The sequence below is a fragment of the Hoplias malabaricus genome, chromosome X2 (genome assembly GCF_029633855.1).
Source record: "Hoplias malabaricus isolate fHopMal1 chromosome X2, fHopMal1.hap1, whole genome shotgun sequence".
NCBI classification, from domain to species: Eukaryota; Metazoa; Chordata; class Actinopteri; order Characiformes; family Erythrinidae; genus Hoplias; species Hoplias malabaricus.
This window is the reverse complement of record NC_089819.1, coordinates 29,119,095-29,133,875: the sequence shown is the minus strand read 5'-3', so window position 1 is coordinate 29,133,875 and position 14,781 is coordinate 29,119,095. Positions and strand designations below refer to the sequence as shown.

Genomic DNA, 14,781 nt, shown 5'->3' with positions numbered 1-14,781 from the left:
TTCCTGTATTTGTCAAAGTCCTCCCCTTATTTCCTTCCTTCCTCTGAGCCTTTCTCACATCACAGCATTAATACTTTAGACACACACACCTGAAATACTTCAGTGGAAAAGTGCTGTGATTTGAAGGTGTTTTGGCACGTGTTCAGTGGCTGTTGTGTCACAAGGTAAAGTTGTGGTCCAAGAGATTTAAGAGCTAGTCTTGACATGGTCCATTTTATGAAAGTTTTCTCTCATATTTCAGTCCTTAAAAATGATGTTTTAAAAATCTAAAACCGATAAATATCATGACGTGTCAAATACAATCAACCCTTTTATTCTTTATGTAAAGATCAGACGGTTTGGGCTCGTTTTGGGCTGATGTTTGTTTCCAGTCGATGCTCTGTTTGAGGCGTCTGCTGAAGAGGAGGAGAATACCATGTTAATAATAAAAGATAATAAACTATTTATAAATGAAATGCAGCTCTAACTGATTTATAGTGCAATTAAAAACGAGCAAGAAAAAGTATTTTGTGCCTAATTTAAATAATCAAAATAAAAATGATCATAAATGAATACATTCAGATGCACCATAAATATTAGGAACCTGTAAAAATAAGGGCAATAAATATTAAAATACACCAGTAAATGTAGGGTCAAAGATGAAATCTTTTTAATTAAATCAGTGTTAAAACACACAATAGAAATATTAAAGGAATAAAACAGTAAAATAAGGGAAATAGGGACAGGAATAAATAAAGTTAAAGACTAAAGCAAAGATCTGTTTTTTAAATCAGTGACAGAGGGAACCTGAGGAATGTGTGTGTGTGAATTTCATATATGAAATCTAGCATTAAATGATTTTAAAATCACAGGCCCTCAGAGATGAATGAAGGTGCTGCATCAATAACATATTTAAAAACTAACTTAAAGCGCTGTAACTGGTCCTAAAAGAAACAAATGCCCAGTGGAGGGTAGCTAACACTGCTCTAATGTGATCTTCCTGGTTTATGGTTAGAATTCTTGCTGCTGCATGATGTACTTGTTATAGCTTTTTTATGGCAGTGGCAGGAAGTCCTCTGAGCGGTGATTTGCAGTAATCCATCTGCACGGAAACAAAAGCATGGCTAACTGCCATTATTATTATTATTATTATTATTATTATTATTATTATTATTATTTGCAGCTTCTAAATCATTGTAATGCTTCACTGTGCTGTAATAGGGAGAACAGAATATCTGTCACTGCTACTCTGGGCTCAGCACTATAGAAACTGCACTATGTAACTTTCAGAGGAGGGTAGGAAACCATTCCCCTCCCTCCTCCTCCTCCTTCTTCTTGATTTCAGGGCAATGCTCTAAATCTGAGAAAGTAATAGGAGCTCAGGTGTGAAAATACCAGATTTACCTAAAAATACCTAGTGTTCTTTAAATCTGTGCACAACCTGAAAACCTGCTTCATCTGCACTGCTACCAACAGACAAGCAGGGCTTCTGACCAATGGAGATGCCTGATACTGTGTAAGGGCACAGTTTATGGCACAGATCAGATTCACTCCCCTTCGTTTCTAAATACAGAACACACACACATATATCATTTTTTATTTATCTTTTTTTAAAACCATTCATATTTGCCCAAAAATAACAGCAGGCGGTGGACTATGTGAACTGTGTGTTTGTCCATTTTAGAACGGTAACAGATGGATGCTCTGCCTGCAACACGGTGAGCTCACAGGCCGTTCGGCTGTTCCAGCTGTAGCGTCCGTGCTGTGTGTGTCTGTGTATTTGACAACACAGGACTGAAAAGATGAAAAGAAATCTTTTTAGTGTCTTCTATACCTCTGTGTACGGTCCGCTGCAGTTATCCCCGCGTCTCTGTCCTGAGACTGATTGCATTCCACCTCACAGAGAGGATACTGCGGTTCTTTACACTCAACTGCAAAGGATGCAGACAAACCACCCCTCTGTCTCTGACAAACGCATCAGACGAGACTTACTCAAGCAAGTTAGCGCCATTTCCTGTTTATACACGTGAATGAAGTCAGGTTTGGTTATTCTTATGTCTCACGCTCTAGAGGAGAGATGTAGAGTACAGACACGCTCCTGTTCCATTATCTGCCTGAAGAGAGTGAAGGAAACACATCACCAATGAAGCCAGCCATGGAGATGATTGGCTCCCAGCAGCTTATTCCCTTCACCACTTTGTCAATTACGCACTTTTAGCGAGGAAGCAATTAAAGGGCGGACGGTTCGGTGGGGTCGGCCTAACGTGTGTGTGTGTGTGTGTGTGTGTGTGTGCTTACCCCCACCTCATGATCTACCATCGCTCATTGTCATAATGATGCATGGCTGCATCAGGTTCTTGAGGTTGACAAAAGCTCGTTCTGGCTTTTATTCGCTGTATCTCTTTCAGGGAATCAGAGGGGGCAAATGCATCACCTCAGCCATCGAGCACACATAAATCTCATTGTAAAAAGGGCTTGTCCCAGGTCAGATTCCACCCGACACTGGCTTTTGTCGAGCCGCCTTTTATTTATTGCCCTGAGCTCTTTTGGCTTAGCCTTTTGTGTATGTGGATAAATAATTGTTTTATAGATTATCTTTGGGGAGCTGTGTATTATGAAGCCTATTGTTTCAAATCTGGGCTGAGGAGGACGCATGTGGTATTCTCTCCTTTTGATTGTTAAGTTACTCTTAAATTAGGAGGTGTAATTAACCCTTAAATGAGAGGAGAACATTGGGCGGAGGATTATAGACCAGTCACTGGATAACTTTACAGTACTCCAATAATTCAGGAAAATATTACAATAAAGCAGCCCTAAACACCTCTAGAAATTGTGTACAAAATTTGCCAGATCTGTCAGGTATTGCTTCAGTGCATGTGCACATTAATGTATGAATCTGGAGCCCATGGGGGAAAGAGAAAAAAAAGAGAACCGAGCCAAAACGACTAAAACCAGAGCTTTTGCTCCTCACTGCTGTGCGCTCGGGGGCGGGGTGAACGGCGAGCGGCTCGTTATCATTTAAAGGAACAGCGGGGCTGTTTACACGGAGGGAGAACGCGGCTGTGTCAGGTCAGAGACATTTAATTAGGATCCAGAACTGTGTTCCACTGCGGAGAAGAGGCAGAACGTGTCCTCTTTAACTGTTAATGTTAGTTAATGTGATTTTGCAGCATTTGACACTGTAACATCCGTAGCGTAAAGATTAATATCATTTTTTTTCACATGAACATATATCTAAGTAAAGCCAAGCCGCCTGCCCTTATTAATGTGGTTAATATCATTAGCACACACACTTACCTTCACACCCACTGTGAGTTTGAAAAATCAATGAGAAACTTCTAGAAATCAGCTGAAACGCCTGCTCTGTTTTTTCTGTTAATGCTTGTGTGATATATGGACAGTTTAGGGGAAGTTAGAAATAGCAATTGATTGTTGTAGATGGTGGCGCTAGTTAAATGTAATTCCATCATTGTCCTGTTTCAGGTGGGCAGATAAATCTTTTGTTTTAATAGTGTCTCTTAGTTCACATGCCAGGGAGGCAAAATGAAGCCGTAATTACAAGGCTTAATTGATGTGTTTTTACTATTATGGACTAGCCCTCCACTCCTGGCTCTCTTTTCACAGCCCAAGCCCTGCGTGCCGTTGTTTGCACTATATTTCTCCCAGTATTGATTGCTATTATGGTAAATCCGATGGGCACAATGGAATTCTATCAGCAAAATACAGGTTAATTATCTTGAGGTCAGCCGGCCTGTGATTCGCACAAAGGACTGGTCTTCTCCTTTCTTTATGACCTAGCATTAAATTGTGAGCACAAATTATTGCCACAGATTCAGGGAAATTAGGAGGTTAAAAAAAGGCCAGCTTTACAGAATGTTTTCTTTTTTTGTTTATCCACCATTTCTCTTCAGTAATGAGTTTTCATTTGCAGGTCACACGAGGAATCTCAGACACATCCTGTGTGTTTTAATCAAAATCACTTTAATGATAAGCACTGCGTGGTGGTGTTACTGTGTGAGGGGGTGTGACCACACCGGCCACATTTAGGTACCTCTGACCTCTAAATAAATAAAATCAACACGATTATTAAAAGTGAACATATTCTCTCCTGTTTCCACGGGGAACACACTTCTGGATCTTAATGAAAAATCTGTGACCTGCTTTGGTCAAAACACCACAAGGATCAAACACCACAGCAGCATGTTCCCTCTCACTCTCACAAAAGCGCTGTGATTGTACAGATTCAGATGAGGGGGCGGGGCAATTCTAATGTGTCTGAAATCTGAGCAAGATGCAGGAAACCAACTGGGTGGCCTTGTTTCACCATGTGGGGGTTGGTGGGCTCTAGATCCCCATGTGAACGTGGACATTCATCAGTTTTGCGACAAAATCTGTTGTAAAAAAGCGCTGTATATATACATTTGGATTTGATTTGATGATATACACTGAAACACTGGATTTATTTCATAATATGACCTCGTTAAACACGCACACGTCCCTGTACCACGGAGAGAAGGCGGGGCTGAAGCCTGACCTGTTTGACAGATTCTGAGTATTCAGGCACATGTTCAGAAATACCACTGAGTGTTTAAAGCCTGTATAATGCTGTAAACTTGCCATTTCAGAGACACAAAAACAGTTTATTATTATAATTTCAGATTGACTTCTTTTTAAATCATAAAAAAACACATAATAAACTTTTCTGTAGAAATGTATTATCAGTCAATCTCCAGCCTACAATAGAGACTTTTGATTGAGCATCTGAGAAGGGTTCCGTGAGAGGGAGGATGTCGGACATTTTACTCATGCCAGACTGATTGGCCTTATAAGCAGTGGTGAGACCCATCGACGAGGTAGAGTTAATGGCATTGATTGTGGATATTGTGTGTGTGCGCGTGTGTGTCTCCCCCACTCCTGCAGGGACTCCAGTGAATCGGATTCCTATCATGGCCAAGCAGGTGTTGGATCTCTACACTCTCTACAAGCTTGTCACCGAAAAAGGCGGCTTAGTGGAAGTCATCAATAAGAAAATATGGCGCGAGATTACCAAAGGCCTGAACCTCCCTACCTCCATCACCAGTGCAGCTTTCACTCTTCGGACCCAGTGAGTGTGATAACCTCTCACACCTTCAACCTGTTGATAACCTCCAGCTGCTTCTTGGCCATCAATTCAATTATCTGCTTTTAAAGTACAGACTGTGTGTGTGATGTGTGTGTGCGTGTGTGTGTGTGTGTGCGTGTGTGTGTGTGTGTGTGTGTGTGTGTGTGTGTGTGTGTGTGTGAGACTCAAACAGAGAGTGAGATTTGACTGTAAACATGTAGAAGTTAGTCACTGTGTTGGAAAATAGAAATTACCCAGATATCAGTTATTTTTATGAACCTGTGCCCTTTTTTATGGAGGAAGAGGAATTACATAATCATAAATAAATATGTACAAATAAATCATTTAAAACAAAGGGATTAATGAAAGCACTTTTGTCTGATCTTAAAGCACATAAATAAGTAAAAGTCTTTTATTGATTATTTAATGTGGGATATTTCTGTATCTGTTTATTTCTATGTTTATTTATTTCTGTATTTTTACATTTATTAATTTACTAATTAATTATTCATTACTCATTCAATGTTTGTTTATTTCCACATTTATTCATTTCTGTATTACGACATTTCAGTGTGAAAATGGTGCAGAAATTAATAAATGTGGAAATACAGCCCACATTAAAGCTGTTGTAATGGGAATGCAGAATTAAATGGAAGGTTATTTACATAGTTATCCTTGTAATTTACAAAATGTGATTCCAGATCCACCATGACACCATGACGTTTACAATCCATATTTACCTAATTACACCCGTTCTCACGACAAAAAAAGGTTTATTTCTTCATTTATTTCTATTTTAATTTGTGTATCGTCCACTTATTTATTAATACTTATATCAGTTATTTAATATCGACTGCAGTTGTGTGATTTATTTATAAAGTTAAAGTACTCAGACATCAGCAGTGACAGGCCGTTACCAGCGCTGAACTCTGGAGACTGGAGGTCTTCCCTTTCATAGGTGACCCGTTTAATTCCCAGCTCCACTAGGAGTCCTTGGGCAATACTCCTAACATTATGTATCATTCCCACAACCACAGAACACACACGCACTGTTCCTCCACCATATGGTTTTGTTCACATCTCACCCCTCCACGTTCTATAAATAATACTACAGAAATAGCTATGATGTTTACTCCGTGTAGTGTGTTTTGAAAGATTGATGACGGTTCCGGTCGGCTCCATATGCAACATCTTGACCCCTTGAGTTGAAGCAGAGCTTGTTTGTGCAAGTTCGTTCTCTAAACCATCAATTAAAGCAATTACATCACCCTCAAAGAAGCCAAATTCTCCAGTATCCCCATTGCAGAGCACCATAAACATACACAATGGCATTCAAAGAACTCATGTGCAATCAGCTTCACCTGGTCATGAACCCATCTCATAGAACGAAGGTGTTCTTTCATGTGGTCTTTAAAACAGATGTCCTTCAACCAGAGCCACTTAGATCAAGGGAAAGCGGGAGACCCCGAGGTATTACACAGATACTGAGAGGGAAAGCACAGTAACTTTCTATTTGTCTTTAATTTGTTTTATCTTTGAGATGTTATAGCTTTCATTTCCTTTCGTAGGAAAAATAGGCGCAGCAGGTAGTGTCGCAGTCACACAGCTCCAGGGGCCTGGAGGTTGTGGGTTCGATTCCCGCTCCGGGTGACTGTCTGTGAGGAGTTGGTGTGTTCTCTCTGTGTCCGTGTGGGTTTCCTCCGGGTGCTCCGGTTTCCTCCCACAGTCCAAAAACACGCGTTGCAGGTGAATTGGCGACTCAAAAGTGTCCGTAGGTGTGAGTGAATGTGTGTGTGTCTGTGTTGCCCTGTGAAGGACTGGCATCCCCTCCAGGGTGTATTCCCGCCTTGCGCCCGATGATTCCAGGTAGGCTCTAGACCCCCCGCGACCCTAAATTGGATAAGCGGTTACAGATAATGGAAAAATATCTAACAGAAGGTGAAAGTTTACAAAATTCACTGCCTGTTTTTCTCCTCAGTGTCCTCCCTCTGTCCCTGCTTTTTTTAGGTGAAATGAATCTTTTAACAGTGTGACTAAAGTGTTTCTGAATGTAATTGACCCTAATCTGACCATTCATGGGGGGGTTGACCATGAATCTGAAAAATGAAAATGCTTTTTTCAGTTTATTTTAATGCATTTATGTTTATATATTTACTACAGACAAAAATATGGAACAAAGGCTGTGAGGTTTAAAAATGTAAAAAAAGCTCAAATTATCGGTGCATTAGTTTGCGGTGATGTATTGTAATTATGGATTGTAAGGGAGAGCCTTTCAGGGAACTCTTTAAATCAAGCTGATTGACCCAAAGTCAAAGTGAGCTTTACTTCTAATCATATTAAGATTGCTTCTGAAAGTGAGTGTATCAGAATAAAACTCTCCAGTGTTTCCTCGACCCCAATCTATACAGAAAATAGGCCACAAATAACCGTAACGCCCAAATGCGCTTCTCAAAGAATCCCCTCCCTCTCTCTCCTCAGATATATGAAGTACCTATACCCCTACGAATGTGAAAAGCGTGGACTCAGCTCTCCCGGGGAACTGCAAGCAGCGATTGACAGCAACCGTCGCGAGGGCCGGCGCCAGAGCTACGGCTCAGCGCTCTTCAACTACTCTCCTGTAGGAACTCCCACCCTGCTGCCCTCCCCCAAACTCACCATGCCTCACATCAGCATGCCCAGCCCCAACGGAGCTCAGCTAACACACACACCTATCATCAAGAAAGGTCAGAAAAATTCTCTGTTACCGAGTAGAAAAAAGAATGATTATCACCCCTTAAAAAATGTACTGCTGCCCCTTCTGCATCACCACTTTCCCATCGCGGGTTTGGTTTTGCTGGAGTAGACCACGCTCAGAGAAGCATTAGAGAGGGGGTTGAACTCTGAAGGTTTGGGCTGGAGTTCGAGGTGGCGTAGAGCCGTGCCCCCCTCCCCCCAGAAGCTTCAGATGATGACAGGCAAAGGCTAGCAGACAACACAAAAGATGTTTAGAAACTCAGAAATGCATAAAATATAGGTAGAGTTTTGCATAATTTCAACATATATTTAATCTTCTCATACAATAAATATGCCCTGTTTTTTAAAAAATATATATTAATTCATTCATTGTCTTTAAGCGCTTATCCACTTCAGGGTCATGGTGGGTCCGGAGCCTACTCGGACTCTACAGTCCTTCACAGGGTGACACACACTCACACCTACAGACACTTTTGAGTCTCCAATCCACCTACCAACGTGTGTGTTTGGAGCGTGGGAGGAAACCAGAGCACCTGAAGACCCACGCAGACACAGGGAGAACACACCACACTCCTCACAGACAGTCACCCGGAGGAAACCCACGCAGACACAGGGAGAACCCACCACACTCCTCACAGACAGTCACCCGGAGGAAACCCATGCAGACACAGGGAGAACACACCACACTCCTCACAGACAGTCACCCAGAGGAAACCCACGCAGACACAGGGAGAACACACCACACTCTTCACAGACAGTCACCCGGAGGAAACCCACGCAGACACAGAGAGAACACACCACACTCCTCACAGACAGTCACCCAGAGGAAACCCACGCAGATACAGGGAGAACCCACCACACTCCTCACAGACAGTCACCGGGAGGAAACCCACGCAGACACAGAGAGAACACACCACACTCCTCACAGACAGTCACCCCGAGACCCACGCAGACACAGGGAGAACACACCACACTCCTCACAGACAGTCACCCGGAGGAAATCCACGCAGACACAGGGAGAACACACCACACTCCTCACAGACAGTCACCCGGAGGAAACCCACGCAGACACAGGGAGAACACACCACACTCTTCACAGACAGTCACCCGGAGGAAACCCACGCAGACACAGAGAGAACACACCACACTCCTCACAGACAGTCACCCAGAGGAAACCCACGCAGACACAGGGAGAACCCACCACATTCCTCACAGACAGTCACCCGGAGGAAACCCACGCAGACACAGGGAGAACACACCACACTCCTCACAGACAGTCACCCGGAGGAAACCCACACAGACACAGGGAGAACACACCACACTCCTCACAGACAGTCACCCGGAGGAGACCCACGCAGACACAGGGAGAACACACCACACTCCTCACAGACAGTCACCCGGAGGAAACCCACACAGACACAGGGAGAACACACCACACTCCTCACAGACAGTCACCCGGAGGAAACCCACACAGACACAGGGAGAACACACCACACTCCTCACAGACAGTCACCTGGAGGAAACCCATGCAGACACAGGGAGAACACACCACACTCCTCACAGACAGTCACCCGGAGGAAACCAACACAGACACAGGGAGAACACACCACACTCCTCACAGACAGTCACCCGGAGGAAACCAACACAGACACAGGGAGAACACACCACACTCCTCACAGACAGTCACCCGGAGGAAACCCACACAGACACCGGGAGAACACACCACACTAGCTCACAGACAGTCACCCGGAGGAAACCCACGGAGACACAGGGAGAACACACCACATAATAATGTAATAAACTAAAAATGTAGTAAACCAGTCCAGTGTGTGCTCCAGATAGGCTCTGGACCCACTACGACCCGAACAAATCCAAGCGTTTAGGTTTTAGGCATGTGATGAAGGAACCACTGGACTCTGAGGACCTTAAACTCAACAAATAGGCACTCCCCTGACAACGGACAGCTTTTACCTCCAACCTGGAGGAGTAGAGCGGACCTGGAGTGGAGAGAGAGACAGTCCTCGCTCTCTGGAGGGCATAGGGCAACCAAGGGGACATCCTTCAGCCCCTAGGGCAGTGAATCCCGAACTTATTCTGTAAAACAAAATAAATTGTGCCCCCCACTTCGGGAGCCACGGCTCTAGGGATCATGCAGCCTCTAGCTCAGTGCCTCTGAGTCCCTCAGTGTGTGAGGTTTGTCCTCTCACTTAAGAGTGTGACCATCCTGCTCCTTCAGGCTGGAGTTTAAAGTCGGATCGTGCCTCAGAACCCGGGGACTGGGCAAAACAAAGGAGCATTTAAAAAGACCATTGTCTTCACTTCAAGGATTCACTGGCGATTCATAGAGAAGTTCAGTTTTAAAATAATGTTTATAATGGATAGTTAGGACAGTGATCCTGGCGCGTATAACACTGGACTGCAGTTTGACCCAAGTTGGAGTTCATTCAAACTCATATCTCAGGTTTTAAGGAGAAGTCATTTCTCTTGAGCAATGGCACGGTGCTTGTTTACTCACGCTCACTGCTCATTGTGGCTTGGATGTTGGTAACTGCAGACAGGAAACAGCTTGCAGGACTTCCTCTTGCCCTGGCTGCCAGTTTCCGCATTAAGGCAGTGGGAGCACTGGAGCACAGTGAGAATGATTCACTTCGGCTCCTTATGGAAAAAGAAGCAGTCACGCAAAGCTTCCTACTTAAAGGATCAATGGCTTTTTTAAGGTCTGATGGTATTCAGGGTGGTCACCAAAGTGATTAAAATAGATCAGAGTGTGTATGACATGAATGACATGATTTAGTGTTTCACTCACATGACCACAGCACAGGACTCGTTCAGCACAGCAATAGGCATTTACATATATTCACAATGTAAAGACAGGTTAGTTAGGAAGGGATATGAACCAGTGATTTAATCCAAATTAAGGCTTTATACCTTTATAGAGTGTCAGTAAAGGAGCGGTCCTGCCTGATGCTGAGGTTAGTCTGCGGACTGAGAAGTGGCCAGTGACATAACTGTAGTCTGTAATATGTAGGACACGCAAACTGTGCCCCCGTGACATTGGACTGATAACCTGTGTTCTAAGCTGCCCCAATACACCCATTTCTGGGCAGAAAGAAGTGTCGTTTCTGGCTGAAAGAAACCCATCAGCGGCGGTCAGTTGCAGAGCCAGCATGCACCTCGTAGATGATCAAGTGCCACCGTGGCACCTCCAAGAAGATTGTGGGAAACCCACACGTCCTGTGGTCATTTTAATGCAGTCTATTTAATGCAGTCTAGACGTGCGAAGTAGGGCTGCACGATATATGGTTTTAGCATCGTCATCACGGTCGCTGTGTGCTCGAGAGTCGCATTGCAGGACATTTCTGACACTCTGTGATTTAAATAATTGTATTTATTTTCCTCCGGGTGACTGTCTGTGAGGAGTGTGGTGTGTTCTCCCTGTGTCTGCGTGGGTTTCCTCCGGGTGACTGTCTGTGAGGAGTGTGGTGTATTCTCTCTGTGTCTGCGCTGGTTTCCTCCGGGTGACTTTGAGGAGTGTGGTGTGTTCTCCCTGTGTCTGTGTCAGTTTCCTCCAGGTGACTGTCTGTGAGGAGTGTGGTGTGTTCTCCCTGTGTCTGTGTCAGTTTCCTCTGGGTGACTGTCTGTGAGGAGTGTGGTGTGTTCTCCCTGTGTCTGCGTGGGTTTCCTCCGGCTGACTGTCTGTGAGGAGTGTGGTGTGTTCTCTCTGTGTCTGTGTGGGTTTCCTCCGGGTGACTGTCTGTGAGGAGTGTGGTGTGTTCTCCCTGTGTCTGCGTGGGTTTCCTCCAGGTGACTGTCTGTGAGGAGTGTGGTGTGTTCTTTCTGTGTCTGTGTGGGTTTCCTCCAGGTGACTGTCTGTGAGGAGTGTGGTGTGTTCTCTCTGTGTCTGCGTGGGTTTCCTCCGGGTGACTGTCTGCGAGGAGTGTGGTGTGTTCTCCCTGTGTCTGCGTGGGTTTCCTCCGGGTGACTGTCTGCGAGGAGTGTGGTGTGTTCTCCCGGTGTCTGTGTGGGTTTCCTCCGGGTGACTGTCTGTGAGGAGTGTGGTGTGTTCTCCCTGTGTCTGCGTGGGTTTCCTCCGGGTGCTCCGGTTTCCTCCCACAGTCCAAAAACACACGTTGGTAGGTGGATTGGCGACTCAAAAGTGTCTGTAGGTGTGTGTGTGTGTGTGTGTTGCCCTGTGAAGGACTGGCGCCCCCTCCAGAGTGTATTCCCGCCTTGCACCCAATGATTCCAGGTAGGCTCTGGACCCACCGCGACCCTGAACTGGATAAGGGTTACAGATAATGAATGAATGAACATACAGCTTCATCAACAACTCATGCTCAACACAAAAGAAACATTTTCATTCGTCTCATTTCCCATTTCCTACCAGGGACAGATCATGTCTTTTGTCCGTACGGTGTAAATGCCTACCTGATCATCTCTGAGCTTCTTTAATGTTCTTTCATTTTAATTAGTGCTCTCAAAATTGAGAGGTAATGTAACTCACATGGGAAGTTCATTTTTTTAACACTAATTTGTCATTTCACCAAATTTGGCCACAACTTCCTCCTATGATTAACCCTTTTTACAGTCTAGTGACGTATCAGCAGTTTTATTTAGACACTAATTATATAATTCCTTTGTGTTGATCTTACATTGATTTGTTTATTTTACATTTAAATGTCCATTAATAAACACTTCAGTTGTAAAAAAAAACACAAAGCATTTAATTGTAATTGTTTTTTTATCGAAATCTATTTTTCAAACAGCACTAGTTTTAATCTGATGTAGATCCTGAGAAAAGCACGGACAAGGCCAGGTCCTGCCCTGGTCAGTTCAGTGTTTCTCACCGTGTCCCTGTCCCCTGTTTCTTCAGAAGACCCGATGGTGGCCGGGTGTCTGAGCGGCCGGGTGGGTCTCCCAGTGTCGGTGGGTGGACACCATGGGGCGGCGGCGGCTCAGGCTGCAGCGGCTGCGGCGGTGCAGGCAGCTGCGCTGGAGCAACTGCGCGAGAAGCTGGAGTCCGGGGAGCCGCCGGAGAAGAAGGTGATGCTGATGGCCGAAGAGCAGCAGAGGATCATGCAGCACGCCCTTCAGCAGAACCTCTTCGCCATGGCAACCCAGCTGCCAATGAACATCAAGCTCAACAACAGAGGTGTGTGTGTGTGTGTGTGTGTGTGTGTGTAAGGGGTGTTTACCACTGTACAGAAGAATATATATGATGCTTCTATTCCTGCTGGAGTATACCATAGTTTAATTATAGCTCAGTACACTGTGGCCTTTTAACACGATGGCGTTTAATCCAAGATTCTCATTAAACATCTAATGATATTGAAGTGATGATGAGAAAAACAACACCTACCATTAAAACGTATATATTTGACTGTAATTACAGTATTCACAGTGGAGTAATAATAGATGTCTGGTTTATGCTATGGCTCTGTAATTTTAGAGCTGAGATGGTCCCCATCATCGCTACATGTATCATTTTTAATGTCATCAAAGGAAAACTTCATCCATCTCACGCCATAAAACACAGCAGCTCATAGCAGCTAGAAATACCCTGGAGTCCTCAACGTCTTATATACACCCAGGAGTCGTCTTTAAATCAGATCACAGTCACAATTTGCTTTTACAAAACATCGTATAGGGATGGTTTTCTCATTCAGGAGCCACCTGTGGTTCAAACCCCTCTTTAACTCGTAGAAATGGGTCATTTTATTGGTCAACAAAAGCATGGTGTAACTCTATATCAGTGATTTCTCACACTGCTCATTGAAAAATGAAGAAATATTAAGTCAAAAGTGCAGAACCACAGGCAGAAGGGTTAATATATTATTTATGATTGGGTTTATTTTGGTGTTGTGTTGTTTTGTGGAAAGACCTCCTTTGGGTTGCAGATGTCTGAGACCGATGAGTGAGTGACAGTAAGGCAAAGTGTTTCATTACAAACAAAAAATGAGTGAGAAGTAGTAACTGTGTACATGTACAGCACCAGTCAAAGGTTTGGACACACCTTCTCCTCAGTGATTGGTGGAATAGAGAACTGTAGAGAACCCCTACCTCTGCACAGCCCCAGTTACAGTCTCAGACACATTCAGAAGGGAGCGGTTCTACAGATTAACTCTCGACGAGGCCACGGCCGTTCACTGAAAACCGTTCCAGGTGACGACCTCACGAAGCCGACTGAGAGAACGGAGAGAGTGTGTGAAGCTGTCGTCAAAGCAACAGGGGGCTACTGTGAAGAGTCTAAAGAATAAAACATAGTCTGCTTTCTTTAACACTTCTCTGTTTACTACATCACTCCATATGTGTTCCTTCATAGTTTTAATGTCCTCCACATTCATTTACAACAGAGAAAATAATAAAAAACAAAGAAAAAACATTGACTGAGGCTGTATCCAAACTTTTGACTGGAGCTGTACATTCTCAACATGTGGAAAACGGCCCAAAACAAAGGAAACCCCCCCTGAGTGGAGTGTCCAAACATTTTTTTTTTTGCTTTTCTGACCACAGCTGGGTTCATGGATTCATTTCAGAAATCGTCCTGAGCCTGTGCTTCATTAAAAAAGACAAAACCCAAAAACGTCTTTTACAAAAGCCATGACATGGATTTGCAATTCATTTTATAATCGGTTTTAAACAGCAGTGGCGTCTACTGTGTTATAATTCACTGTAAAATTAAACAACTCTCTACATCTAGGGGTTAATTTTGTAAAAGTTAAAGTGATTTAAGGTGAAAATATTGTTGTGTTTTAAAGGCTTTATTAGCGGTTGTGACATTCCCAGCTGTTTCCACTGGACTGTGACACCCAGAGGGTCACTATAACATTCACACAGACAGAGGAATAACTCCTTTAACTGTAAATAAGGCACAAAGAGTCTGTGACACACTTTCTCTTAGCGATTGAACTCGGGTCAGAATGAGTTTCCAATCATCTATCACATTTAATCCGAGTATCTGAAGTGCT

At 43.9% G+C, this 14,781-nt stretch overlaps 1 protein-coding gene across 3 annotated transcripts in view; it reads left to right on the top strand.

Moving 5' to 3' along the window:
• LOC136676788 (AT-rich interactive domain-containing protein 3A-like) overlaps positions 1–14,781 on the top strand; it is a 94,209-nt gene that overhangs the window by 69,187 nt on the left and 10,241 nt on the right. For all 3 annotated transcript variants that reach the window (XR_010796319.1, XM_066654007.1, XM_066654006.1), the window contains 3 exons: positions 4,900–5,083; positions 7,559–7,803; positions 12,687–12,965. Coding sequence is in view for 2 of the 3 variants with exons in the window: in XM_066654007.1 (XP_066510104.1) it covers positions 4,900–5,083; positions 7,559–7,803; positions 12,687–12,965 (708 nt within the window). In the remaining variant the exon portion in view is untranslated. The remainder of the gene's footprint in view (positions 1–4,899; positions 5,084–7,558; positions 7,804–12,686; positions 12,966–14,781) is intronic.